This window comes from Corvus hawaiiensis, chromosome 3, assembly GCF_020740725.1.
Source record: "Corvus hawaiiensis isolate bCorHaw1 chromosome 3, bCorHaw1.pri.cur, whole genome shotgun sequence".
Lineage (NCBI taxonomy): Eukaryota > Metazoa > Chordata > Aves > Passeriformes > Corvidae > Corvus > Corvus hawaiiensis.
The window spans coordinates 43,727,268-43,754,552 of NC_063215.1; the positions used below are offsets into that span (position 1 = coordinate 43,727,268).

At 35.6% G+C, this 27,285-nt stretch overlaps 1 protein-coding gene across 5 annotated transcripts in view; it reads left to right on the plus strand.

Annotated features, from left to right (window-relative positions):
- GRIK2 (glutamate ionotropic receptor kainate type subunit 2) overlaps nt 1-27,285 on the plus strand; it is a 366,043-nt gene that overhangs the window by 259,678 nt on the left and 79,080 nt on the right. For 4 of the 5 annotated variants that reach the window (XM_048299919.1, XM_048299918.1, XM_048299920.1 and 1 more), the window contains 2 exons: nt 10,221-10,339; nt 14,090-14,307. In XM_048299919.1, the coding sequence (XP_048155876.1) occupies nt 10,221-10,339; nt 14,090-14,307 (337 nt within the window). Of the gene's footprint in view, nt 1-10,220; nt 10,340-12,711; nt 14,308-27,285 lie in introns of those variants that run through there. The other variant, XM_048299922.1, reaches the window with a different exon arrangement.

The following is a 27,285-nucleotide window of genomic DNA, read 5'->3' on the forward strand; positions in this document are numbered from 1 at the left end:
TTTATGACTGTCTTCACATGTCAGCCATGAGCTGGTAAGGTTTGATTTGGATGTAGGAGAAGTTGTTATTATATTTTAATTTTCATCAAGTGCATTATTGCTCATTCCATAAATTATTATTTTTTGACCACAGCTGTCGAGGAATTATAAGTGATTTATTTTTTGTAGTAGGAAATGTGACACAGCAAATAATTTCTAGAAAATGTGACAGTTTTTCTAAAACCTTCATATTCATAGTAGAAATTCTAATAAAAATGAAAGGGCAGTGAAATGAGAAACAGGTGCCCTTTGAAAGTGAGTAAAACCTTTTTTCCTGTTTGTGTCAGTGACTGACTGAAGAAAAACAAGAACTTAAATTTTGCCTTTCTCTATTCCCTAGTAAATACCAGCAATGGGATAGAGATTTAATTCATTTAGCTAAATACTTTATCTCTGAGTGTGGGCAGAAGTAGATGTGTACAGAAGAGTCAAAAGCATAAGGACGTCTGCAGGAGTACTTCTCTTGAGTACACTCCCACAAACACAAAAGTTTTTGGTTCTCAACTTGAAAGATTTTATTTTTCTTTATTCAGATTAAGTTTTATTTGAGAACATAAAAGGTATCATGAACTGAGGAAGATGTTTCTCATACAGGACTGAATATGGTACAGACTTCACAAAGCAAATAAGATGTTTTTTTCCTGGAGAAGAAGGCAAGTCTAATTTTAGACATGATGAAACAAGTGAGCACAACAAATAGTGTGGGAGGGTGGATGCTGAAGAGGGTCACACTATGATTGCAGGGTTACTTGGGTTCATTTCATGCATATCTTAGTATGACTGTTCCATTTACATATGACATTTTTTAAGCTTCTGTAAATTTGCCAGAAGTATCTGGAGAGGCAGCGGAAAGAGTAAGAGGTGTGTCTAAGATTTAGGAGAAGTAAAAGAGGTGATAAAGGGAATTAATTGTGTATAGAAAATAAGAGTCTGTATTTGTGTACAGGCTCTTTTGCTTTTCTTTGTGACCTCTTAGCCATCAAAAGACATTCAGATGATGACTAATCTGTGTAATCTTTGTGGAGGCACATTTTATACTTTCTCTTTTGCTGGATATGTAAATACAGCTTTGCAGAATAATTTCAGGACAACCGTTATTTACCTTTTAAGCCTTATTATAGCTCCTGGATGGGATGTGGGGAGGTCCCTTGTGTTGTGTGAGGGCAGGTGCTCAAACTCTTGACCAGAACTCAAATCTCATATCCCAAAGGAGAATTCTCAATATAAGAAGTAAGCCAATTCTGTGTGTTGGGGGGTTAACCTTGACTAGAGGCCAAATGTTTGCTAAGGCACTCAATCCTTTCTGGAGCAGGAAAAGGAGAGAAAATAGGATGAGTGCGCTCAAAGGTTGAGATAAAGGCAGGGAGTTGCTTACCAGTTATTGTCATGGGCTGAAAAGAATTCAGGTGGTGAGTGTACTAGTTTGAAAACAAACCTGTGGGAGGGACCAAGTCAGAATAACAATTTATTAGGGAAATTAAAAAAAAGACAAAGGGAGAAAACACTGGTTCAAACTGACAGAGTCAGGATACAACCTGACACCCTGTTAGTCAGAGTGGCAGTAGCAGTCCGATAAGATGGTGGCTGCAGTCCTCCTGAAGTGGTGGATGTGGTTCTGTTGAAGCAGTGATCCTGCAGAAAGGGTCTGCTCTTCCTCAGAAGGCCCAGTGGTGGCTATGTAGCTCCTGTCCTCTGGGAATCCCATGGAAATGGTGTCTGTGGTGTTCGGAAACTCAGATTATGTCCAGGATGGAATGTTTGGCTCCTCCCTCTGGGTGGAGCATCTCACAATGGGGTAATGAGTCATGAGGCCAAGTGTTGATTAGGCTCATTAACAGAAGATAGTCCGGAGGGAGTTCTCTCTGAGTCAGGCGGCAGGACAATGATGGGCCATTAACAGAGAGATAGTCTGGGGGGAGGAGGCAAGGGAACACTGCTCCACCTGGTTTCAACAGCTCATGAGGATGGTAATAGAATACACTGCAACCCAGGACAGTGAGAAATACAGACACTGAGACAACACCTTTCTTCCACCTTTGCTTTACTCCTTCAGGTTCCTCTGCCCACCCCCAGACAGAGAAGGGAGCTTGAGGGGCAGTTTGTAGTCAGTGCGTAGTGGTTTCTCTCTCACTTCTCACCCACATATAAGTCCTTGCAATGTATACCTAATACACTCCCACCAGATTCACTTTTCCATCTTCTTTAGTGACCCTTTTTATGACTACTGGCCAAGGTTCAGTAGATGGACTTTTATCCTAGATTTTAACCTCTGAGAGAAGTGCCCTCCACATCAGAAACGAAGTTCAAAACTCTCCAGGTTAAGGAGGGCCTGTAAGCCAAAAGTCACTCAGCTGGTTGGTTTAGTCACTATGTATGTTTAAAAGAGGTTTTCTGTTCTGTTAGTCACAGGAGTGACTAGAAGGCTCAGCACTGCTAATCAGAGTTAATCCCTGGACAAGGTATATGCTTATGATGCTCAGGTCTTTGTTTTTAAATATTTTCTGTTGTATGGTTACAGGCCTGGGGCAGTCACCCCTCAAAATGAGCTTAAAAATCATCAGAAAAAGATGTGCAAGACCAGGGCACTCCTGAAGACAGAAAAAGATGAAGTCGTATAAATATGACTTAGCAACCCGTAGAAACATCAGTGTATTATCAACACTGCTACCATATTACATCCAAAATTGAACATCATACTGGCTTATACCAGCTACCAGGAAGAAAACTGACTCTATCCCAGCCAAAAAGAATTTACAGATTGCTTGAAATTTGAGTATTTCTAAAAATAAGGATGAGAATTTTCCAAAGTAGTGAGTTTTTTATTTCTCCCATTTTTTTCAATATACTCAGGGAAGACCATGTATGGGTAAACAATAATAATGTTCTCTGGTAAAGATGTAAGGATGTTATATGAAAAAGCTAAATGTAGGCTAGTTAGAAGGAAAATGCAAATAAAAAATATTAGCAGTATTGTGAATAATGTTTTTTTGAAATAGCACCCAATTATTACTATTGAGACAGAGGAATAAAGGAACATAAATGAAGATTCAAAGATGCTCATGCTGAGAGCCTAAAGAGCAAAGCATACAAAGGGGAAAATCATGTTGGAGACATCATTTTACTTATGTCACTAAAAAGGGGGCAAAATGTTTTCTAACACAACAAATACTCTAGTTTTCTGTGTTGTCCCTCAGATGCAGAAGGCAGGAAAGGTTGTGAATCTTGTGAAAACTAAAAAGGAAGCAACTCTTTTAACATCTCCCCTACCATACCATACTTGAGATAGCTCAGAATATCTCCTAGAATATTTTTTGTAAGACTTCAATGTATTTAGCAGCAGTCAGGACACACTGATTGTGGGAGAAGTCTACAATCATTGTGAAGTTCACATACATTAGAAGATAGTAATTTTAAATAAGTTTTCTACAGATTCTTGACTGTCATTTTATATTTAACTCTATCAACATTTCTTCTGTTCAAGAAATGGAGGGACTAATGTTCTGGAAATTGGAAAATTATTTAAGAACTGAAAACAGCATATATAATAAATTAAGCAATAGGAACTTGACTAGTACTTCAAAAATTAGGTTATATGTATATCTTTGACACTTATTTCCATCATTCATTAATCTTTAATTATGATGGTAATGTACTTTATGTATATAATGTCTTTAATACAGAATAATAATGGATTTTAATAAACCCTTAATCCACAACTGTAAAAACAAATGCTTCAGTTATAAACTTATTATAATTATCACATAATAGTTAAGAATTTTTTATGATTTATTTAATTTTAAATTTATTTATTTAATTTTCATCAAACAAAACAGCCTTTATGGTTTTGGTTCTGATTTGAGCTATGATTTAACTACACATTTCTGTAGCCCCCAAGCCTACATTTCTTTGGATTTTAGAGCAGTACTAGTCGCTAATACAGCAGTAAAAATTGACAAGTTCCAAAAATCACCAGGTATTCCCTGTTGCTGGGTTATATTACTCCTGTATGATTCATGTTGCTTATAGTAGAAGTTAACTAAATTATTGTCTTATTTTCTTATGAACTAATTGGGTTTGTTCTTTTTTTTCCCCCTAGTATTAGTCAGGAAGATAAAGATGCATAAAAATGGGACAGGATATATTCATTCATATAGTGAAGTTTTTCTAAAAGTCATAATTTAGGAAAAAAAAAAAATGGAGGCTTTAATAAAGCGAAGTAGTAACATGGTTTATTCTTAAGCAGTGTAGTATGTTATGATAAAGCATCCATCTTATATCTTGGATATTCTTGAAAAAGTTATTAAATATTTTATTTAAATATTGTACTTTGTCAGTCCTTATGCAGTAACATATGTATTGAGGATGTAGTCCTGCACAGAAGCCCTGTAAAACAACGACTAGAAGAATCATTCTTACAATTTTGCTCTAGTGAATGGGAGAATGTGTAATTTGCTAGAGCTGAGATTAGAGCTGATAGTTTGTTGTGTTCAGCAATACCCCGCACTGGATCAGTATGCTTATCAGTTCATGAAGAGGATGGGGTAAGATTCTTTTGGTTTGTACATTTCTGGTCATTAGATGAAGCCTTACAGCTTGTGAAATCTTTGTGCTAATGGTTTTGCAGTAAAACCTGTTGTCTGCTCACTTCTTGGTCTGGTTGTGCAAAAGAGATGTCTGTGTGCATGTAAGTGAGTAATAATATTTACTTTTCTTTATAAACCTGATCCAGAGAAAAGTGAGGAAATTTGACAGGTTTGAAATAATGCTGGAATAGTATGCACAGGGTAATTTTGTGCTGTGTCTGCTGCAGAGTTATGACGAATATGTTGGTCACATCATGCTCTAGATAATATTTTTGTAATACCATTTGCTCCTAATTTATTTACATGTTCATTTTAAAAAACACAATAGTAACATTTTGTTTGAAATATCATTGAAAAGAATGTAATTTAAATAAACTAAGCACAGCTACCAGTAAACAATCTTATTAGTCCCTTAAGTTATACTTGCATCATACTTCTTTGCAATTGTATTTTCTTTATTTCCCTTGCCTATATACATAATTCCATGAGTATAGGGAAGTATTCTATCTGACTGCATCAGACCAAGAATTAAGTTTATTGCATTTGATTGTTGTCTTGTAATTTCAAACTATCTTGTAGAACATAGATTTTTTTTAGCCTTTCCATAGTTGTTATGTAGCTCCTGTTTGGGTCAGAACAGAAGGCAGGACCATGTCAGATATGGATGAAAAATTTTGTCAGTATGGATTTTTAAATAAGAATTGAAGTCCAGGCATATAATGGTAGCTGATAACTCTCATGGATTTTCAGCTAAATATTCAGTATCGATCTGTGTTTTGAAAAACCTATGTGTTTTACTTTTTTGATCCTGAGGGAAAAAAGTAAAATAATAAATAAAATAAAAATAAAATAATTAGGAAAAAAAAAAAAGAGAGAAAAGAGCTGCTTTAGACCTTCTGGAAAAGTTCTCTATAAGAATTTAACAGGTAACATGCTAAATATGATTTAATGACAGTACCTGACACCTGGTTTGCAAATATCTGAAAGGAGCACAAAAAACTCAAATGGCCTGCATATATTACTAATGGATCCAACCAGTCTTTATCCCACAAGGACTATCCCAACTCGTGTAAATTCAATTCTGTGTAATATTCCTAGGTAGCTGTGTTTTGGTATAATGAAAATGCAAATACAAATATTACTCCAGTAGTCCATTTTCTCTTCTCTCTAAATTGCAGGTTTTGGGTTTTCTTCTCTTTTTAACAAGTTGCATTTCTCTCCAGAAAATACATCTTAAATTAAAAATTTATTTATCTCCAGATATTACAGCCTGTATTAAGCATACCTATTAATTTGCTTTCAAAACAAAATACTATCTTCATACTATCATCAGAGATAAACTGACAGGTTTTGATTTGAGAACTATTGAAATTGGTGGAGGGTACCCTTTACATACTCTCAGCAGCTTTGAATTGAGCTGATTTGTATAGATCATGCTAGACGACACCTTTAGGAGAGCAACTGAAAGCAGCAGTCAGTGTGTGTGACAGGATTTACTTTGAGTATAGTGGGTGAACAAAAACTGTATATCTGCAATCACATCTAAGGTCATCTACACTGAGTCCCATGGCTCTCTATAAGACTGTGTTTTTATTTACAGATCAAAACTGTAGAAGCTCTTCTAGTTTCCAGAATTAGTCATGTCTCTTCATGAGGTAGTCTCAAACTGGACACTGGAAAGGAGGAGTGGGTGCCTGCGGGTCAAGAATTAAGAAACAGAACCTTGTAACATCATCACAAGACTCCCTGTGCTAGGAGTGCACAAAATCCAACTCCTAAATAAAAAGAGAAGCAGAAATGCTACCAATATATCACAGTTAACACTATGACAGTTTCTGAAGTCAAACAGGCTCAAGGAGTTTAAAAAGATCACCAGTCCTGGCTGCAGGACTGATCCAGCTGGTGGGGTGTCTAGGGTCCTGTGGGCACCATCTGGGCTTCATGGAGGTACCTTTTTATAGATACATTTCCCTACCCTGGAGATAAGTTTCTTGCTTTTTATAGGAATTAATTATCCTGTGCAGATTGTTCTCCTAGACCTTTCTGAAAATAGGTTTGAGGGCTTTGGAGGTCTTTGGTGGTCTTGATGAACCTGTACTTTGATCAATAGTCCATGCCTACTTTTTGACCTCTGTCCTGTGCTTGAACTGTACTGCATTGTGCTTATTTCCAGGAGCCAGAACAAAGACATTTGTCCCAGAAAATGCTGCCATATCTCCAGTGTACCCCTTCTCCAGTCACATGTTCTTTATCACAACATACTCTTACCAACAATCTTTGGTTGGATCCATGGCTATTCAACTTTAGGTGTTTGAGACACACACATAAGATCCTTTGTCTTCTGGGCTTCTACACTGTTATTTCAAACACTGTGTTAACACAGAATATCATAAATTATAGCTTGTCTGAAATAATTTGCAGTTCTGAAGTAGGTCTGTCTGATCATTTGGCATACTAATTTTAATTTCTTATATCATGGTATATTCCTAAAGTGGAATTAAATTTACCACAAATCTTTCCTTCCTGTGGATTGCTGAGAAGGCTGACTTTTAAACATTATTTGCACTAGCCAATAATTTCTGGAGAGTACTTGTAACTTTTCAGTGGGTAGTAGCAATCAGGAAAACTGGAACTCAGGTCTTGTAAAATTCATTTATATTCTATTTTTTCAAGTATTTCAGAGACATGAAGGTGTTAGAGATTAACAGAGACTGTATCAGAAATGTTAGCATAAACATTTAATAGAAATAACAGAAATGGGTAATTGGGAAGAGTACCTGTTATCAGTGGTCAGAAAAATCAAAGTTGCATCAGTTCTCTTTTTGCTGTATGCTTGTTCTCTTGATTGAGCTAGTGTTCTGCATTTAAATTAGTAGGAGTATAGTGCATTAATCAAGGAAGGTGATTATTCCCATAGTATCATTTATTATGCCACATTTAAATACTGTGAGCAGTTCTGAGACCCCTGATACTTGAATAAACTTGGCAAGTGGAGTCTGTATCAGAAGACTTGTGAAAGGAGGCTGGGGGGAGGGCTCTTTTAGCATCAGGGAGAAGGAGTTTCCTAATAGGCACTTTCTAATAAGAGAAGCTGATCAAAAAAGATTGAGTTCTTTATACTTGGAAACAAGGGAGGTTCCAGCCTGACTTAAAGAAAAAAAGAAGTTTTTATTATGATAACTAAACATGGGAATGCTTTTCCCAAGAAGCTGTGGAATTCTTGTCTTTGGACATTTTTGAGACCTCACTGAAAAGTCTGCTGTTGAGAAATAATAGACATTGCCCTGAGCCGGATTCTGGCTTATAAAACCTGCTAGATGAACCTGTAACTCTATGATTTATGAATATTTGTTGCAATAGGCTAAACAGCATGAATCTTATACACATATGTAGTACATACAAAAAATTGATCAAAAGATCTATACCTTAAGATTATTACACTAGACAATCTAATATCATAGATCATCCTTAAAATAAGGAGGAACAATATTTATCCATAATAGGCCAGTTAATTTTCCTTACTTTCCAAGTAGAGAATTCTAAAACTATAGGACTCAGATTGCATTGTTTCTTTTTCCTAAAGTCATCCTGTATGTTAAGTTGCTTCTTCCTTTCTTTACAACTATGGACAATTTTTCTGTGCTTCAAAATAATATAAAAATAATTAAATAACTTAAGCTATCAGAACAAAAAGGTAAAAATATCAAGTTATGTTTTAGTTTGTTCAGTAATGTTGCAAACACTAAAAATAACTCTTGAATATTTATATTTATTTTAAATCTCTAAAATATGTTTGCTTTGTCTAGCAAACATTGTCCTCACAAGAAAAAGGTATTTTCAAATTCAATCTTCAAATATCTCTCCGCAAAAAGAGTATGAATACCTGCTTCAGTGTCACCAAGTGCTTGGTTTCCAGGTTTTGTTGGATTGACAACAAGATGACATAAAAGGTACTTAGATTTTTAATGAGACAATAAACTTCTGATCTAGTTTTACTACAACGTATGTAGGAGAATTCAGGTCACAATGTTTAATTAGAACCCAATCAACATTTTTGAACAGCATATCAGTATTACTTTGGAGATCCAAATGAAACAGTTCTTTATCAAGTAGACACTTTTAAGATGAGAGGTGTTTTAACATTACATTAAGAGCTTAAAAGTGGAACATTTGATTTTCTGTATTATAATGTGTTTGAAATATTATTGTGAAGAAAATTGCATTTTTCAGAGTGACAGATGCATTATTCAGATTGCTTGGATTGTAAGATACATCAAAAAAGTTCTTTCATAAAGGCTGCCTATCTGAGGGTTTTTAACAGAGTGGCTTTAATGATTTGAGAAATTATGAAAATATATTAATATTGATTTAATAATTAAAATCTGTAATATTTTTAATTATTGTGCTGGTTCCATTTTACTGTGTTGCAGTGATTTTTTTTTTTCTCAAATATGTTATGCACATGCATTACTTGTATTCATTATCAAATATTTAAAGACATGATTTAAACACAAAATGAAAGTCCCTCTCAACAGCGTGTCTCCAAGTCCAGAAATGATGATTAAATCTCTTAAATGATTAGAATAATCCTGCACATTGGAATTAAAATTTAAAGTTCTGCAAAAGTATAATGAGGAAGAGAGAACTGAAAATCTTTTTTTCTGAAAGAAATTGTAACCAAAAATAATTTATCTAGACATGTTTGCTTGTTTTAGCTACAATTGATAAAACAGCATTTAGAGATGAACCTGTCATAATGCACAGCAATTGCAAAGCCATGAATTAAAATAGATTGATTGTATATAATCTGCTTGTAATCTATTGCCAGACTCAGACATCTTTCTACTATCTTTGTTCTATCTATTTCTGAGATAATTAATTTAATTGTGTTTTCCTTTATGTTTATATTTTTCTTTTTCTTTTTTTTTTCTTTTCTCAGAGCCTGGCCCTGCAAGGTGCTTGTGAGTGTCCCCAGCTTCTTTTGGAAAACCTTTCCAGGGATGCTACTGTGCACCTCACAGGACAGGATGCAATTCCTTTAATTTTCTATAGTATTTTTTTTCTGTGAATTGTAGTGTGTATTACCCTTGTTTGGTGATTAACAATGCCACTTTTACTGCTAACTACTTGTTTTTTGTTATATTCATTATTTGTAATTTTTCTGAGAAAAACGTTTTGTCTAATGTATTATTTTCTAGTTAAATTCTGTGATTTAACACATATTATGTTTTCTTTCAAGATGCAAAATACTGACACAGTGGTTATAAGAACCTAATCCTAAATGGGACCAATTGTCTGTAATTCTATTGGCATTGAAAATAAGTGCTTTGATGTTTACAGGTGGCACTTGGAACCTTTCAGAGCCAATCTGTATGCAACTTTATTAGTATCAGCAATAGTTAAGAATGTGAATCTTCAATATTGTTTTTTCTTTTAATATTGCTGTTAAGTATAAGGCAATCACACTGTAAAAACTTTCAATCACTATTTTCTTTATAACCTCTCTTATTTTTCTTTTTCTTTTGCAGCAGATTTGCTGGATAGACTTTGTGATGGCTGCATTTTAAATTTGTTCTTTTTTTCTGTCAATTACCACAGGTTTAGTCCCTATGAGTGGTATAATCCACATCCTTGCAACCCTGATTCAGACGTGGTGGAAAACAATTTTACCTTGCTAAATAGTTTCTGGTTTGGAGTTGGAGCTCTCATGCAGCAAGGTATACGACTCAGTCTGCTCTTTCTCTTGGGCATCATGTCCCACTTTTTGCTGGGGGTAACAGCTCTCTGGCGCAAGTCACTTGCATGGGTGCCTCTGTGCATGTAGCCATAAACCAGCTTTTCTATGATTATGTATCCAGGCATTCCCAAATACCACCTTAGGAATTAGTCTGAAGACAGATAAAAATTTTAAAACTTAAAAAAGTACAGCATAGTCATGTTGTTTATTTCCTAAACAGGATACCCTTACTGCATAATTAAATGAACATTACCTAAAAAACCTTAATTTCAACAACTTAAAAATGAATATATCTTTGTCAGGTAAGGGTATAATGTAAAAATCTATCATTTGTTTAATTTTGTTCTAGAAACCTTTCAATAAAAGAAAGATTTTATCTAGTAGCTAGAACCTGTAAAATAAAATGATAGTACAGGAGATTTAATTCTGTGCAGTCCCAACTCATATTTTTAAAATCAGAATGACCATTCTTAAAGATTTAAATAAAAAGCCTACATTGAACAATCCCTGCACTGAGAAACTGATACCATTGCTGACAATAAAATTGGCAGCTGTATAGTCATATAGCTCAAAGTAAAACCAACAATCACTTTTAACTACAACTAAGTAAAATGCTTAAGCAGATTCTTAAAATTTCCTTATTATATTCCTCTTATTTTGAAAGCATACCAAATATATAGATCCATAAAAATATATCACCATTTTATTACCCTTTTTAATAAGGATTTGAACAGTCATATAATATCAGACACATTTGAATAGCACAGATTCAGTTTTTGCTCTGACATTTCACTGGGCAGTATAGTGTAATATGAAAGATTGTTAGTCCTGTTAAAGAACCGTTAAAAGGAATGACTTTTCCTTCCGGAAAAATAACTGTTGCATATCCCAAAAAAATTAATAGAAAATGTTGGCAGGAGCAAGTGCATATCGGTAGAGTTGTTTTAATGGATATACCTGAGCAATCATTTTTAAAGCTTCCCATTATAAGTACGCCAGCTATAAATAAATCCTGTTTTTAACTCATCAAATGAATTCATGAAGCTTTCCTGTAACTGCAGTAAATATTCTGCCATGTGTCAGGTTGGTAGGCTTAAAAAGACTCTAAGACCTCAGTAAAAAGAGTACTATGCTCAGAAAAACATGAATTAATGGGTAAAAAGAAACCAGGATTTCAAGTCAGAAATAAAAATACAACTGTAGTTGGCTAAGTGTTTGCTATCAACTAGGTCATTAATATACATTTCAAGAAATTAGATAGTTGAAGCACAATTGCCTAATACATGTTGGTAAGATAATGATTGCTTTCAAGGAAGCTATCAAAAAAATAGATACTGAATGAAGGAAGGTATTTTGAATTTCATTCACAGTTCTCAGGATTGTCAGAATCACTATCAATGCTGAGTTTTATTTCTTATGTGGCTGTGTGCTTCTTCATATTTCTGGAGAATGGAAAAAGCAATTTAGATTTTTTGCATCATCTTTTTTGCAAGAAAAAGGTATTTTAGTCCCTAACATCTAAACTTTTTTTTTTTTTTTTGAGAATCAAAATAAGAAAAGACCCCCAGCCTTTATTTTAAAAGATATCTCTAGAGGATAATAATTTTTCATGAAGGAAAACTAGTTTGTCAGAATTAAGGCTGACCCTCTGTCCTTGCCTTATATTATTTTACCTTTACTCAGTTCATCCTTTAATAAACTTTAAAGGCACCATTCTAAGGGTGCACTAACAGTCTTTTTGATGATTGCTTTAAAAAAAAAAAACTCTCAGAAACCTAAAGTTGTCTAAAAGTAGGCTTTTAGACAAGCACAGAGGTTCTCACCTAATAGCAGTAACTTTTCATTAGAAACAGTATAAAAACGCTTGGGCCATTCTCACGTTGACTTATTAAGTGCTGCTTCTTTACAAAAGACTTGCTTAGTGCTGGAGGATACATGATAGAGGAAACTCATACATGTCTTGCTGGCACCTCTCGCTCCCAGGAAACTGTGGGATATAGTGCTGGACATGACGTTACCTTGGGTACATGACAGTCAGCCCCTGACCAGGCTCTGTTTCATGGGCCCAGGTGGCACTCGGTTTCAGTCCTTGGTAAGGTATGAACTTGTGGTAACTGGGGTAACTGCGGCGAATGTTTCCACTCTTCTTTTCTTCCTATCTGACTTCCTATTTCTAAAGTCCTATCTGACTTTACTGGTGTTGGTTTTTAAATGAAATGAGTGCAATTAAAAAGAGTTTTTGATGGTGGGCTTGTTGGGAAATCTCTTAGTGTTATGGTGTCTAAGTGTCTGACTAACAGGGCCTAGGAGCAACTACATCAGACAGGTACTTTTCTACTTTTTTCCTTGCAGAATTCTAGGCAGAGTCTGGCGCTGGAGTTGGCTGTCATGTCCAAGTCTGTCAGCCTTTTTTGTTTGAAACAGCAAGGGTAAGATGAACTGCAGGGTAAGATGGGCTGTTTTTGAATACAGTAGTCCAGTTATGATACCACTTCTTTTTCCCTTTTCTTTGGTTTTCTTCCTCCCTCCCTCCCCAGTCCTTGTTCTTTTTTTTGGCATTGAGTTTGGAAGTTTTACGTAATCTTTCATTTATATGAAGATGTGTTACCTTGCTGGACCAGTTCCTTAACTAATTCAATATAAGCACTAAAATTTAACAGGAATAAAATAGTCCATCTTGCCTTCATTCCATTTTACCCAGGAGATTTAAGAGCAAGCAGAGTAACCAATTAACAAAAAGGGATTGTTTCGGTACAATGGTATAATGGATATGGTAAAACTGTTTCCTTGAAAATAAGTTTCCAAATACTTCTAAAAGATCTTACATGAAGTTCTTAAAATGAAGCTTGAAATTATTATTTTGACGTCATTAGAAATTTCATTTCATTCAATTATAACATTATGGAAAAAATCCATACATGCTCATTTATAATAAATATTTGTAATTGTATATTACAGTGAAATTAATTTATTCCTATTTTTAGTAATTAGGCACAAGAGGAGTTTATGTGCTTCAGTTTGTCTCATTAGGCTCTAAATTAGCATTTAAAATTACGCAAATTACTATACAGTGTCTATCTCCCCCTCCATTCTTTAGTGCCATGAGCAGGCAACTCCAGCAATGCATTATAATCTATCTTTATCTAGTTTATGCATAGAAAGCTAATATTTTTATTGCTACTCTATCAAATTGAAGTGTGTGGCATAGCCAACCATATTTATATGAAATTGTGGGGCTAAACATAGAGATGGGAGATGTTAATTTTTTAATCTAAACATTTAATAAACTATCCTTTACAGCAGTGCAAATGACAAAACTCCAAAGTATATTTATAATAGATTTAAGATTTTGTTTCTCAGATATGAAATCCCTTATTTCACATCTGGTCCCTTCATCAGTTGCTCGTTTTTTCTGGAAAGCAAGTTGAAGTAACTGCTTTTTTTCATACTGGTATTTATATACATATGGTTAGAAATTTTAAAATGGCACCTATCATTGAATCTCCCATTACTATCTTTTGATTCCCACAGCTCTGAAAAGATCTGTCTTTATAAATTTAACCAGTTATTTTTCATTTCAGTTGTGTGTGTTTGTACAAGCAGTACATGTAAACCTGTAGCTTAAAGATTATTTTGCACAGTGATTCCATCTCCCCACTGTGGCAAAAAGTGCTGAACACTTATTGTTTTCTGTGCATCAGTTTCACCTTTCTCCCCTGGTTTTCATTAGGTTCTGAGCTCATGCCTAAAGCCCTCTCCACCAGGATAGTGGGAGGCATTTGGTGGTTTTTCACACTTATCATCATTTCCTCGTACACTGCTAACCTAGCCGCCTTTCTGACAGTGGAACGTATGGAATCCCCTATTGATTCTGCTGATGATTTGGCCAAGCAGACAAAGATAGAGTATGGGGCAGTTGAAGATGGAGCAACCATGACTTTCTTCAAGGTAAGGTTTATATTCTGTTTGAAAAATTGCTGTGTCCTGATTTTGGGGTAAGGCTTTTACACGTTGCTGAGGGGCAACTGGTACGATTGCTGATGCTGTCAAAAAGAAGTGAAAAACTTTTTTGTTTTTATGATTAAAATGATAGAAAAGGAATCAAATGAAAAATGTCCCACAGAAAATAAAGTGAATTTTCGATGATTTTCTTTTAAAGAACTGCATTTATAGCAGTGAAGTACATGAAGAAACCTGAATACTTTTCTCAGATCTTCTATAGCTGTGTGCAAGATTAAGTTTTGTCAGATTAAAAGTTGTTTTTAATTCAGCAGCATTATACCTAGTTGTAGTCTTTACTCAAGAAACACTAAGGGTATTAGTGGCTGTACTGAGAAAAACTTTCTGGACTTCGTAATTTTGAGAAACTTTTGAATGAAATTTTAGGTCCATGTAAAAAGCTCAGATTATTCCAGTTTTTCTGTTCCTTTTAACCTGTTACTAAGGTAACTGAATTTGAAATATAGTGAAGTATGATATTGAATTAGAGAAACATATTTTTTGTCTAGATTCATCAGGCATTTAAGCAGACTTAAATTAGTGATAAGGATTCACGAAGGGAGAGAAGATGGTTTGTTCTCTAACTTCTTGTATTTGATAGCACAGAGGTGTCTCAGATATTCCAGAGAGAGAGGTGTTAAACAATAGTTGCCTGATCTTTGGTACTTTTTGAAGACTTTTGGCTAATATATTCTAGTGTTAAGAATTATCATGCTCTCATCTAAAGCTCTACATTGACTGTCACGTTGGCATTTGTAATCAGCAAACTGAGAACCAAGGTCACTTGTAAACTGGTACAGAAATTGAAGACGGCATGCTCAGTTCCTCTCATCAAATTCAGAGAACGCAACATTTTTTTATATATCAAGGCTAAATAATCACTATTTAATCTTATGACGGTAGATCTTGTACCCAATCAAAGCGTACACATAGTTTAAATTTTAAAAAAATAAGTCATTTATAAGGCTTTCAGCTTCTGCTTGGAAATAAAAATCAATTCAACTCCAATACCTTGGAATGTTTCAAGCTGCTTAACTTAAAGCATGCATTGGGAATGTTCTGAGTGTTTTCCTCAGAATACTTGTTGGAAAAGGAGACGATGAAATTGATAGAAATGACTAATCAATTAGAGGTCTCTTCATGTCAGGAAATATGTGAAGCAGTTAAAAGTAACAACATTGAAAGTTTAAAGACTGAGGTTTTTAAAAGAGTCAAAATTATTTATGCCTTGAGACATAAAGAAATAACACAAGGTATTTATTGAATTACCAGGAAACACTATAGGGCTTTAACTTAATTTTAGTATGGCAGAAAAATTTGATCTAATTCTATTTCAGATTCAAACTGTGGACACTAAAATATTAGGAAGCAACTTTAAATTTTTAGTTTTCCTTTTGCTCGTCCTTAATTTTTTTTTTTTTAATTTAGTGCCCCTAATGTGGGTTTTCTAAGTTTCCAAGTGCACAGAGATTATTCCTCTTTCTCTCGACTTTTTCCTCTCTGCATGTTGATATAATACTCCCTCTTCTGCACAATTATTCCTTTTCTCTTTATTCTTCTGTTTACATTTGTCTAGATATACTTTGTGTTTGTCTAACATACTGTATCCAAGAACTAGGGAGGCCTTACGTCTAATGAAATAGCACTTTCACATCCTTCACTGAAGATTTTTATTTGCAGTTGAAATAACCTAGACTTAAACACAACAAATTTAGGATGTTAGATCACATGATTTAGTATTACTCTTTTTACATTAATGAATTCTCCTCCTTCACTATGAGTGAAAAAGAGAAATCATAAGAAAACATAGGATTTCTTTATTCAGCTAATAAATTCTAGGTCAAATTAAAGTTTATTCTATTGAACAAATATATTTTCTGGACTTTTTGTGTGAACAGATCATGATTAGCAGGTGTTTTATGACATGAAACTCTTCCAACTAGGGCCAACTGATTTGAAATATTTTTCTGTTGTTTACTATCTTATCTAGTAGTAAATTAATTTTTATTATTTGCTACTACTACTATTTTTATTATTAATGGATATTATTTACCTGATGAAATTAATCCAAACTTAAGCATTAGACGTAGCTACATCTGTTCTTGCAGATTGTCAGTAAGTGAAAATCATACTCAAACAGAAAAAAAAATGAAAACAATGCAAAACCATTTGATTCATTTTGAAGCAATGTCCAGGAGAACATCAGGGTTTTCTTGATGTAAATGCTATTCCCTAGAGCTACCTGTGTAAGGAATGCAGGTTAATTAGATATGTATTCCATGAAAGATAAACCAAAACATATATATATATACAGGGTCTTTAATAGTAAACTTCCTGGTAAAATTAGGTATTTTTATCTAATGATGTGGAGTTATCAGAAAATAAAATACTATAATTTTGGTCAAAATGGTATATCTGTATTTGTGTGTTTTCAAAACATACTTCTAATCTGTAAAAACTAATTAATTCAGGAATGTAATTTCCTTACATAAGAAAATGAAAATGCAAGAAAATATTTTAAAATAAGGCTTTAAGTGGAATTAGAATATCTCATAGAATATACTAAATAATTAGTATTCAATTCATAATTAGAATTGAATATCTCATAGAATATACTAAAAAATACAAAAAGTGCTTAAAGCAAGAATATGATAAAACAGTTTTAAATTGTATATATTATATTCTCTGACATATGGATAACTGAATATCAATTAGGAAGTGCCTTTTTATATGGCATTAAGGAAAATATTAATGAACTTTTGTGTCCTGTTCTGGTGATCACACTTTGAAAATATGCTTAACATTGGAAAGTGTTCATTAAAGGTGAAAGAATGACTATAGGTCTGAAAATAAGCATTAAAGATCTGTCTGTTTAATCTGCTGAAGATAAGGTTAAGAGGTGACTTGATCATGGTTTGCAAGTGCCTTAATGGGAATGAGACTTTTGATGCTAGATGACTCTCTAATCTAGCAGAAAAAGGCATAATGAAATCCAATGTTTCATAGCTGAAGTTAGGCAAATTCAGACTGGAAATAAGGTGCATATTTTTAAGAGTGAGTCATTAAGCACTGGTATAACTTATCTAGGAGGGGGTTGGATTCATCCATCACAGGCAGCTGTTATGAGGAAGATAGATACAGCATAGCCCAAGCATGTTATTCTTTTGATTTAGAGTCTACTCAGTGAAACACATAGCCTTCATTATACAAGAGGTCAGATTAGATTCTAGTAGTATGCTCATACGTCAAAAATCTAAGAGGGTATGAATTCTGGGGTGGGAGTTGCACAAAGATAATTGAGAGGATAAATTTATCATCTGTGTGTATGTTTATCCTTAGCTACTTTGTCTTTTTTAATGAGAGTGGATTGAGTAAAAACAGTGGCACTGTGTCACAACAAGAAATAGAGGCACCAGATGGTTTGCTAGTATTAAATGAAATTATCATATCTTGGTAATAGTTCCAATCACAATGAGGATTGGTAGCTGCCCACAAGACTGACAGTAATTTCTACATAAATTAGCTATATAGCAGTCCATTGAATTATTTTCTTAAAAAAACTTTGGAGCGTGGCCAAAGCTGTGTGGTGCTAAAACAAAAGGGGAACCAAATGGGTATCAGACAAACAAGCTAACTGCTGGATTAAAACCTCCTGAAGATAAAATCTTGGAGAGCACATGGGATATATGTAGAAAATGCTGTTACCGTCATGAGTCAAACATCTTTGTGAAATAGCTTTGATGAAAAAGGAGAATGTTGTCTTCAGGGTCTTGTTCCTTCATCTCATGCCTCATGGTCTGAGAAACATGCATTACAACTCTTTTAGAAGCCAGAAAGCAAAGGAAAATTTCAGTCCTCTCTCCTCTTAATATATGCTTATCTGGTCTGAGCATGGAAAGGAAATAGTTTTCCAAGTTTATTATGTGCCTGGTGGGTCTGCTCAGCTAATTCATTGTGAACAATAAAGAAAACCTTAGTATTGTCCAAGAATTAGAAGAAAAGATACGTGAAAGTAAATTCTAAGCCTTATCTGCTGTTTCCTAGGGTAGGAGTTTCCTCTCCTGATACATGCTTTGATGTTTCTCAAATTATGGATTTTTTCTTAGTTATGAAATTCTCTTCCTTTCTCTTGGCTGCTTTTGTTACTATTCACCACTTTAAAATTTTGGAAGCCTTTTTTTCTTCCTTTTTGGAATAAAATAAAAAGCATTTATTATTTTCATGAAAGGTAGTGATCTCACTCTAGCTGTTCTTGGATGAAAAACTTCAGATTTTTCATTGCCTCTGACTTCTGTGGTCTCTCAGTCTATGTTTCTCGACATCCTACTGTTGGTTTCCTTGCTGAATGACAATTCTGAAATTGAGAACAATACTAATTCTACCCTGCTTCTATTTGTACCACACTTCTCCACCCTCTCACACAAAAACACATAGTTCAACCCATATGTGCATATGCGCTCTACAATGTTAAGATTTTTTTTGTGAAGCTGTCATGTGCTTTTGTTTTCCCATAATTTTTCATGTCTGTAACTTTCAACGTCAGAATTTCTTTCTTTCTAGGTTTTTGTACAGTACCAGGCACAATGGAACTTTTCTTATTTATGGTTACTAGGCATCTGCATACCAAATAGTAAAAAACAAAGTATGTTTTCATTCTCTAGTAGCAGTAAATTAGTGTCATTACTTCTGTATCACAAATTAAAGGTCTTTTCAGCTCTCTGTGAGACGTGTGTTTTATATCCTTGTTTTGTTGATAAGGAAGCTGAAGCACTAAAAGGGAATGCATCTTTTTCAAGATCATGTGCTGAAAGGTAGATAGGGAAGTAATTCTGGTGAAAAGCGGACAGGGGACTAATTCAGGAAAGCTGACTCACACACCTTAGAATTATCTGATAGACTGACTATTCTATTTATCATTTACATTTGCCAGTTTCTTTCCTTTTCTTCTTTAGGATCATGTTTTGTACTCCAGCTTTACTTTTCTACAATATTTCCTTTTCCCCCACCCTCTCACATTTTACCCTCACCATTTTATCACTTGTCTGATGATATTTAGTGGAGCGACAATTCAGGACTCTGTGTCTGTCTTCCTCTTCCTCTTCCACATTCTCAGCCTGTTAAAAGAAATAGCATTAAGCCCTACCTATAAATTACAAAGTCTCAGAAACCATCTCTTAAAGCTGAAGGGAGGGGTTACAGGGGAATTTTCCCACTGCTTCCAGCTGAAGTACAAGTGACAGATTCTCTGACATAAACAGAAGAATAGCAGCAAGAAAAAAGGTATTAATGTCATTCATTTGTCATGTGTAAGGTTGGCATTGACATGCATAAAGCCAGTACTTCAGTGGAGTTTTCAAGCCTGGATTTGAACACTGTAATAGACAAATGATATTTATTTGTTTAACAAGTAAAGATGCAGTACAAGCACATGAGTGTATACACTTTAGTTGAATACTTCAAATAAAACATCATGATGTTTGGCAGTGTGTGTTAATTACTTGGTGCAATTGTTGCAAGTCAAAGATGAGAGAAATACTGCTTGTGAGCTTCTCAAATATCCAGTGACTGACAGTGACTAATGGAAACCAATCTTTTGAGTCACAACTTCCATGTACTAATTTCGATAATGCAAAAAAAAAAATTGGTAGCAGATAGTACAGGTATGTGTTCAGTTTGATTTAATAATATTTCACTTTATAGATAAGTTGCATTTTGCTGTAATAAATACAGACTTGCATGAAAACACATGCGGTACATCTGTCTAAAAAGGGAATTGAATATAAATATCATGTAAACTTTTTTTGCATCTTTTTGATCATGATGGTTTGGACCTAACTGCTAAAAAAACCTACATGCATCACTTCCTCTTTGCCATGTTTCCCTCTTTGCAAGAACACTACTTAGTTAACCAGTGCTTCTTTTAATGTACAAAAAATGCAGATATAGTTGTAAATCGCTAAAGCAGGGTCTGTGGTCACTCCATACACTTGTAAGAACTAAATCTGCAACAGCAGAGCTTGTGAGAATGAGACATAGGCTTTTTCCAGAGATCTTAAAACATCTCTGCCTCGCTGAGTTCTGTAGGAGCTTGGGTGGATTGGACGGTCGGGATGGACGGAGACGAGAGATCTCTGAAGTCAGATCTTGGAACATGTGGTTTATTGCAAAGGGCGTGGGTACAGGGGCACTGCTTAGAGGTGCCAGACTCAGCTCGGAGCAGGCCCAAGAGAGCAAGAATGTAAAAGTAAGAGCAAGTAGGTAAGAGTAGAGTAAGAGTGAGCGAAGAGGAAGTAAGTAAGAGAAGGGTAGTAAGTAAGGGGGAGAAGTCCTCGTTACAATACAATAAATCATCTTCTATACTGAATATTCTAATTTTCACTAGCCAGTCTAGTACAAGATACAAACCCTATAGCATTTACATACAGCCTATAAGAATTGTTATATTACCATAGAGTGTTACATTTTAACTCCTAAAAACTACTCTTTGGACCCCTTCTGCTGAGCTAGTAAGGTCTGCTCTGACCCTTGGACCTGTCTGCAAGCAGAGGGTATTGTTCAATCAAAAGGGGATTACCTTCAGTCGGCCATACCATTGTTTTCCAGTTGTTCAGTAACTAAGACTTGGTATCTCAAAGGTGGCCTTCATTTTGATGTCGCTTATAGTTTTCATATTCCCAAAATCTTTTGTCAGGCAATCATATTTATAAGGCTTTCCTGTTTCATGTTCCCCAACAAGCTCTATTTATTTTTGCAAAAGATCAGGGAAGTTAGGCAATAGTAGGTAGGTTATGTGATGCATCACCACAGACTATAACAAGAAGAGCAGCGCATTTGAATTCTGTATGGAAGAAATTACAATAAATTCGGTACTATTAAGTTCTCTGGGGTGAACTTTGTTTTGAATTTGAAGGCAGAAAGCAGAAAAAAACAACAGAAAGTGTTTAATTCCAAATAACTGTCTAGGTATGGGGACAATGGTTTTATTCTGTCATGACCCTTACCTCATCTTAGAGGGATTACTATTCCTACAGTAAATAAGAGCATATGTTTGGCTTCATGTTGCATTTCAGTGCTAAGGCATGAAACTAAAAGTAGATGGAACGTGACAGAAATCCTCTACCTTTCCACCCTCATCTTTGTCCACACCCATACCTTTTCCCTTCCGTTTCTCCTTTCCCTGCTCCTCATTTCTTATACCCTTTTCCCTGTCAGTTAGGACTGAAAAAGATGAACATAATGACCAGTCAGATTTTAATTTCTACAAAGATTTATACTGCTTTATTCTATATATTCAGACAGTAAGCACTTTTAATAAACTGCTGTATAATATTTGGTTATACTCCAAAACCACAGGATTCATATATATCACTTACATGTCTCAGGCTACAACTCTTAGAAATGGATGAAAAATGTACAAATGCCTTTTGACATTCCCTTAAAAAACCCCCCAAACTTTTCAGTGAAAACAAAAGTAGACATTCACAATAATTAAAATATTGAAACAAATAATTAAGATATGAATTGGGTCCCCACTAGTTATTTTTGAGAGGAAGTCAAAGAGAGACATCAAAAATAAATGAAAAGATGGTATCAGGAATATTCTAGTTTCTCTTTGAATCAATTAACATTTTCCATAACTCAGTATCGGTTTCTGCCTAACCAAAAATGTTCAGAGGGGAAAAAGTGTTATGTTGATCTCCCCACTGAACACTCAGGTGGGCTACCCTATGGTCCTATCTGACCTTCCTGTCCCATAATTATTTCAGGGTGTGAATATTATACAGAGCTAAAACAAGCATACAAACAAGAAGTTGGCATTTGCATTATTTCTCAAAATTGCATCCAACAATATGCATTAATTAGTGCATATGCATTAATGATCCATATTGTAGATACATGGTGGAGGTGGTCTGAAGAAAATTGATCTTTCTCAGTGTATAAGGTATGATAAAATATAGCAAGATCTAATTTCCAGCTGGATGGAAATACAGGATACAAGAAATCATAGCCCAGACTGGGTAAAAAAATAACAACTTTACATTTCTCCTTAGAAAGTCAAGGTTGATATGCATATATTACCCAAACCACAGTTTGAGTCCAAAATTGTGTCAGGATTATTTATCAGCAAAAGACATGAATTTCTGTAAAATGTAGATAATTCAGAGGGATGTAATAATCTAGATATTTGAAAAATCATTTTGCAGTTAAGAGAAACCCATTCTGCCTCTTTTTTTTTTTTTTGAAAATATATAGTGATGCCACAAAAGACAACAATCACAGAATCACAAAAGGGGTAAGGTTAGAAGGGACCACAGCTGGTCCTCTGGTCCTACCTCCCTGCTCAAACAGTCATCCTAGAGCACATTGCATGGAATTGTGTCCAAACAGCTCTTGAATATCTCCAGTGAGGGAGACTCCACAACCTCTCTGGGCAACCTGTTCCAGTGCTCAATCATTCACACAGTAAAGAATTTCTTCCTCATATTCAGATGGAACTTCCTGTGCATCTGTTTCTGCCCATTTCCTCTTGTTCTATTGCTCGGCATCACCGAGCAAAGTCTGGCTCCATCCTCTTGACTCTCCCCTTCAGATACTTCATCACATTGATGTTGTCCTCTCTCGTTCATCTCTTCATGAGGCCAAACAGGCCCAGCTCCCTCAGCCACTCCTCATAAGAGAGATACTCCAGTTCTTTACTTATCTTCGTAGCCCTCCTCTGGATTTGTTCCAGGAGGTCCATGTCTCTCTTGTACTGAGGACCCCAGAACTGGACACAGCACTGCAGATGTGGGCTCACTAATGCTGAGTAGAGGGGCAGGATCACCTCTCTCAAGCTGCTGGGAATGCTGTACCTAATGCACCCCAAGATGCTTTCCTTTTAAGTTAGATGGAATTTAATCACTACTAATAACTGCAAATTGCTTTTCTCAATAGCTGTTTTGTTTTGCTCGCTGCTAGCTCTACATGCTATAGGCCTGTAGCAAGAGTCAAACCAGATTTCAGATCCAGCTGCAAATGAACATTTTTGTTGTTGTTGCATTTTTATTTTTCAGTTGTGAAGAAAGCTTCTCTGGCTGCTAGAATGCTAGAACTGATGGGAGTGGAGCTGAGTGTCATTACATGGCAGGGCAATCTTATATCACTCTGCTAAAATTGAAAGCCACTGGGAATCCACATCCTTTGGGAAGTGAGTTATGTTGCCTAGACATTTGAAAGTGTGACAATGGGAAAATCAACACTGAAATTGCTGATTCTTCCAATGTACATTTTCTTTATGTACTAATGTAGGTATTGTTTTAATTGGTAACCCATTTTTCTTCCTCTCCCTTAACCGATGCCCTCCACTTTCTGGCCTGTTCAGGGCCTGTAATGACACTGCTGACAGGATCGGTTGTAAGAGCATTACTGATCTCTGGGTTCTCATCATAAGTTTATTGCAAGGGTTTTTCCTCAGAAATGCATAACCTAATTGCTCTGCCTCCTTATCACCTTTCTCTTCTCCTGCTGCTTTCCCCAGGAGGCAGGGTGAGAACACTTCTCTTTTTTCTTCTCTTTTCAGCTTTTTCCCTTTATGTTTGTCTTCAGATCTTGAGCAAGGTGAGAAAGGGAACTGAACTAGATCATACAGAAACCTTTAACTGCAAACAGCATTCTTTATGAAAGACATAATTCAGAGATAGGGTATGTTTAGGAAATTCAGAGTACATCTGAACACGTTTAACTATCAGAGTCTAAAAAAAAGTGCCTTGCTCTTCAAAGCAAATAGATCTGTCACCAAGTAGCCATGTAAAGTTTGCCGGATTTGATCTATGACTCATCCTGGGAATGTGATTCAGAAACAATTCTCCAGAGTGAACTGTCCCTTGGTTCAGGCATTTTTTGTGAGATCCTGCCATATGAGCAACATTCAGTGTTGAACTCCTGCCCACTAAAACAGCCTGAAATCCTCCATTCATTAGCAGAGGTGAACTCTTAGTTCTGCCTGTCAATTTATATATTGTAATACTGAGGTGTTGTCCAACTGCATTAGCATTTCTTTGTGTAGAGAAATATTTTCAGTGCCAGAATTGCCCCAGACATCACCTAAAGTCTTATTATGCTGATGAATTTCTGTTCCAGATTTATTAATTTCTCCAAACGGAGTGCTTGTTGAGATTGATTAAACCATCCTTTTTGCAATGTATCTACGGTAATAATTATATAATTATGCAAGGTTTTTTGCCTTTTAGGCGTTTTTCTGTATCCATGCATTAATGAGCTTGTATTTAACGTACTAAAGATCCTTAATCTGCGCAATATACTTCACTAGTTTATTAAAAAGTGTACTAAATTTTGCTTTAGAATCACAGAATCACAGGATTGTTTAGGTTGGAAAAGAGCTCTAAGACTGAGTCCAACCATTAACCTAATGCTACCAAGTCCACCACTAAGCCATGTCCTTAAGCACCGCATCTGCATGTCTTTTAAATACCTCCAGGGACTCTGACATAACCACTGCCTTGGGCAGCCTGTTCCAATTCTTGACAGTCCTTTCCAGGATGAAATTTTTACTAATATCCAGTCTTAACTTACCCTGACAAAACTTGAGGTCATTTCCTCTCATCCTATTGCATGTTACTTTTGAGAAAAGACTGACCCTTACCTTGCTACCACCTCCTTTCAGGTAGTTGTAGTGTATTTATACAACGGTCTCCCCTGTGGCTCCTACTCTTCAGGCTAAATACACCCATCTCTGTCAGCTGATCCTAATAAGACTCGTGCTCCAGACCCTCCACCCTCTCTGTTGTCCTTCTCTGGACATTCCAGCACCTCAGTTCCTTTCTGGTAGTAAAGGGGCTCAGAACTGGACTCAGGTTTCGAGGTGTGGCCTCACCAGTGCCAGTTACAGGAGGACAATCACTGCCATGGTCCTGCTGACCACACTATTGCTGATGCAGGCTAGGATGCCATTGGCCTTCTTGGCCACCTGGGCACACTGCTGGCTTATATTCAGCCAGTTGCCAACAAACACTCCCTGGTCCTTCTCTGTTGGGCAGCTTCTGGAATAGTGGCTGCTCTTCCCACAGCGTGTAGCTTTGCATGGGGTTGTTGTGATCCAAGTGCAAGATCCAGCAACTGGCCTTGTTGAACCTGATACACTTGGCTTCAGCCCATCAATCCAACCTGTTCTGATCCCCCCTCAGAGCCTTTCTATCCTCCAGCAGATCAACACTGCCTTACAACTTGGTGTCATCTGCAAACTGACTGAGGGTGCATTTGATCTCCTAATCCAGACAAGTGATAAAGACATTTAACAGGACTGGGCCCAATTCTTAGCCCTGGGAAATGCCAGCTGAGACCAGCTGCCAACTGGATATAACTCCATTCACCACTGTTCTTTGGGCTTGGCCATCCAGACATTTTTTTACCCAGCAAAGAGTACACCCTTCCAAGCCATGAACGGTCAGAGATGAGAAAGAGATGTTGAAAAGCAATTTGCAAGCAAAATCCAGATAAGTTATCATGTGAACTACTGTGATTTGAAGGAAGCATGAGAGCTTTTACTATATTAATACATACTATTAGTAAACTATTATTTACTAATGAAGGATATAACTTACCTTAAAATATTTGTTTGCGTATCTTTGCACTTGAGAACTGAAATATGTTACACCTCAACAAACTGTAAAAAATGGAATATACTCTAAAGGCCTTTGAAGACTTGAATTTCTTGGTCTTTCTTTGAAGAAGTCATACTTTCTTTTGCTGTAGGCCAGTGGCAAGACAGATACAGTTCTGTTTCTCTTTCCTAACTCTCACTGTCTTTCTGTGTCTTTCATTTTTTATTTTTTTATACTAGTGATACCTTCCTTGACTTACAAGGACACTTCCAGAACTGTTTAGAAGCTTCTATTCGACATTTCTCATAGAAGTTTCATGTACTCTTTCATACATTTCCACCTTCTGAAAAAGGAATATGCATTCCTAAATGAACTTTCTGTGAGGAAGGAATACTAGCAGCCAAAATTTTCTGTGATTTTATGGGAAAGTTGTCTACCTCTGGCAAAGAAGCTTTGAGGATAGTTTCTTTGATTCTAGAACTTTTATCTAAGCCTATCCAGGTAGTTATCATTCAAATGTATTTTTATTCAGGTTGAATTGCTAAGGAACTTGAATTGAATTTAAAGAAACCAGCTTGGTTTCTTCATTTTATGGTTACACCTTGTATTTCTGATGCAGTTTGTGGTCCTTGAAGAGCAGAGATTCTTATCATAGCTCATTATAGATGTGAGATCCAACAATGGCATTCTAGTCAGGGGTTTGGCTACCCCTACAATCAGAAGTTAGTGGAGGAAACACTGATTTTTCGGTTTCCTTTTCCAGTCACAGACTGTTCATAATGAAGAAGATTTGGCTGTTTCAGTGGTTGTCTTTTCAAGTCAGATCATCAAAGAGGAAAGGAAGGTTGAAGGGAAACCATGGGGCTCATTTCACAGAAGTACTGAGGCCAATTATTTTTTTATTCTTATTCATCTAATAACAAATTTCTGGACTTCTTCTCCAAGAGGAAGCTTGATTTCTAAGTACTACAAATAAATGTCTGAATACTTACAACAAATATTGAGACTCGTGGTCTTAATTTTTAGGTCTTCAATTTTTGTTTCTGAAATGTAGCACTATGGTAAATTGAATCTCTAACTTTTAGGGGAATTCATATAACAGCAAAACCACTAACACTGCCAAAGGCTGCAGTTGCAATAACTTGTGATTTGAGATTTTTTTCTTTTATTTTTGCCTTTGTTAACATCAGAGATGAAATCAAATCATTAAAAACCTCTCCTATATCTGTCATTCAAATTTTTAGTATTTTATTTTCTTTGAATGTCTTGCATTACACAAACTCTATTTTAATGTTATCAACTGCTACTGTAGTTAGTTTCACCTCAT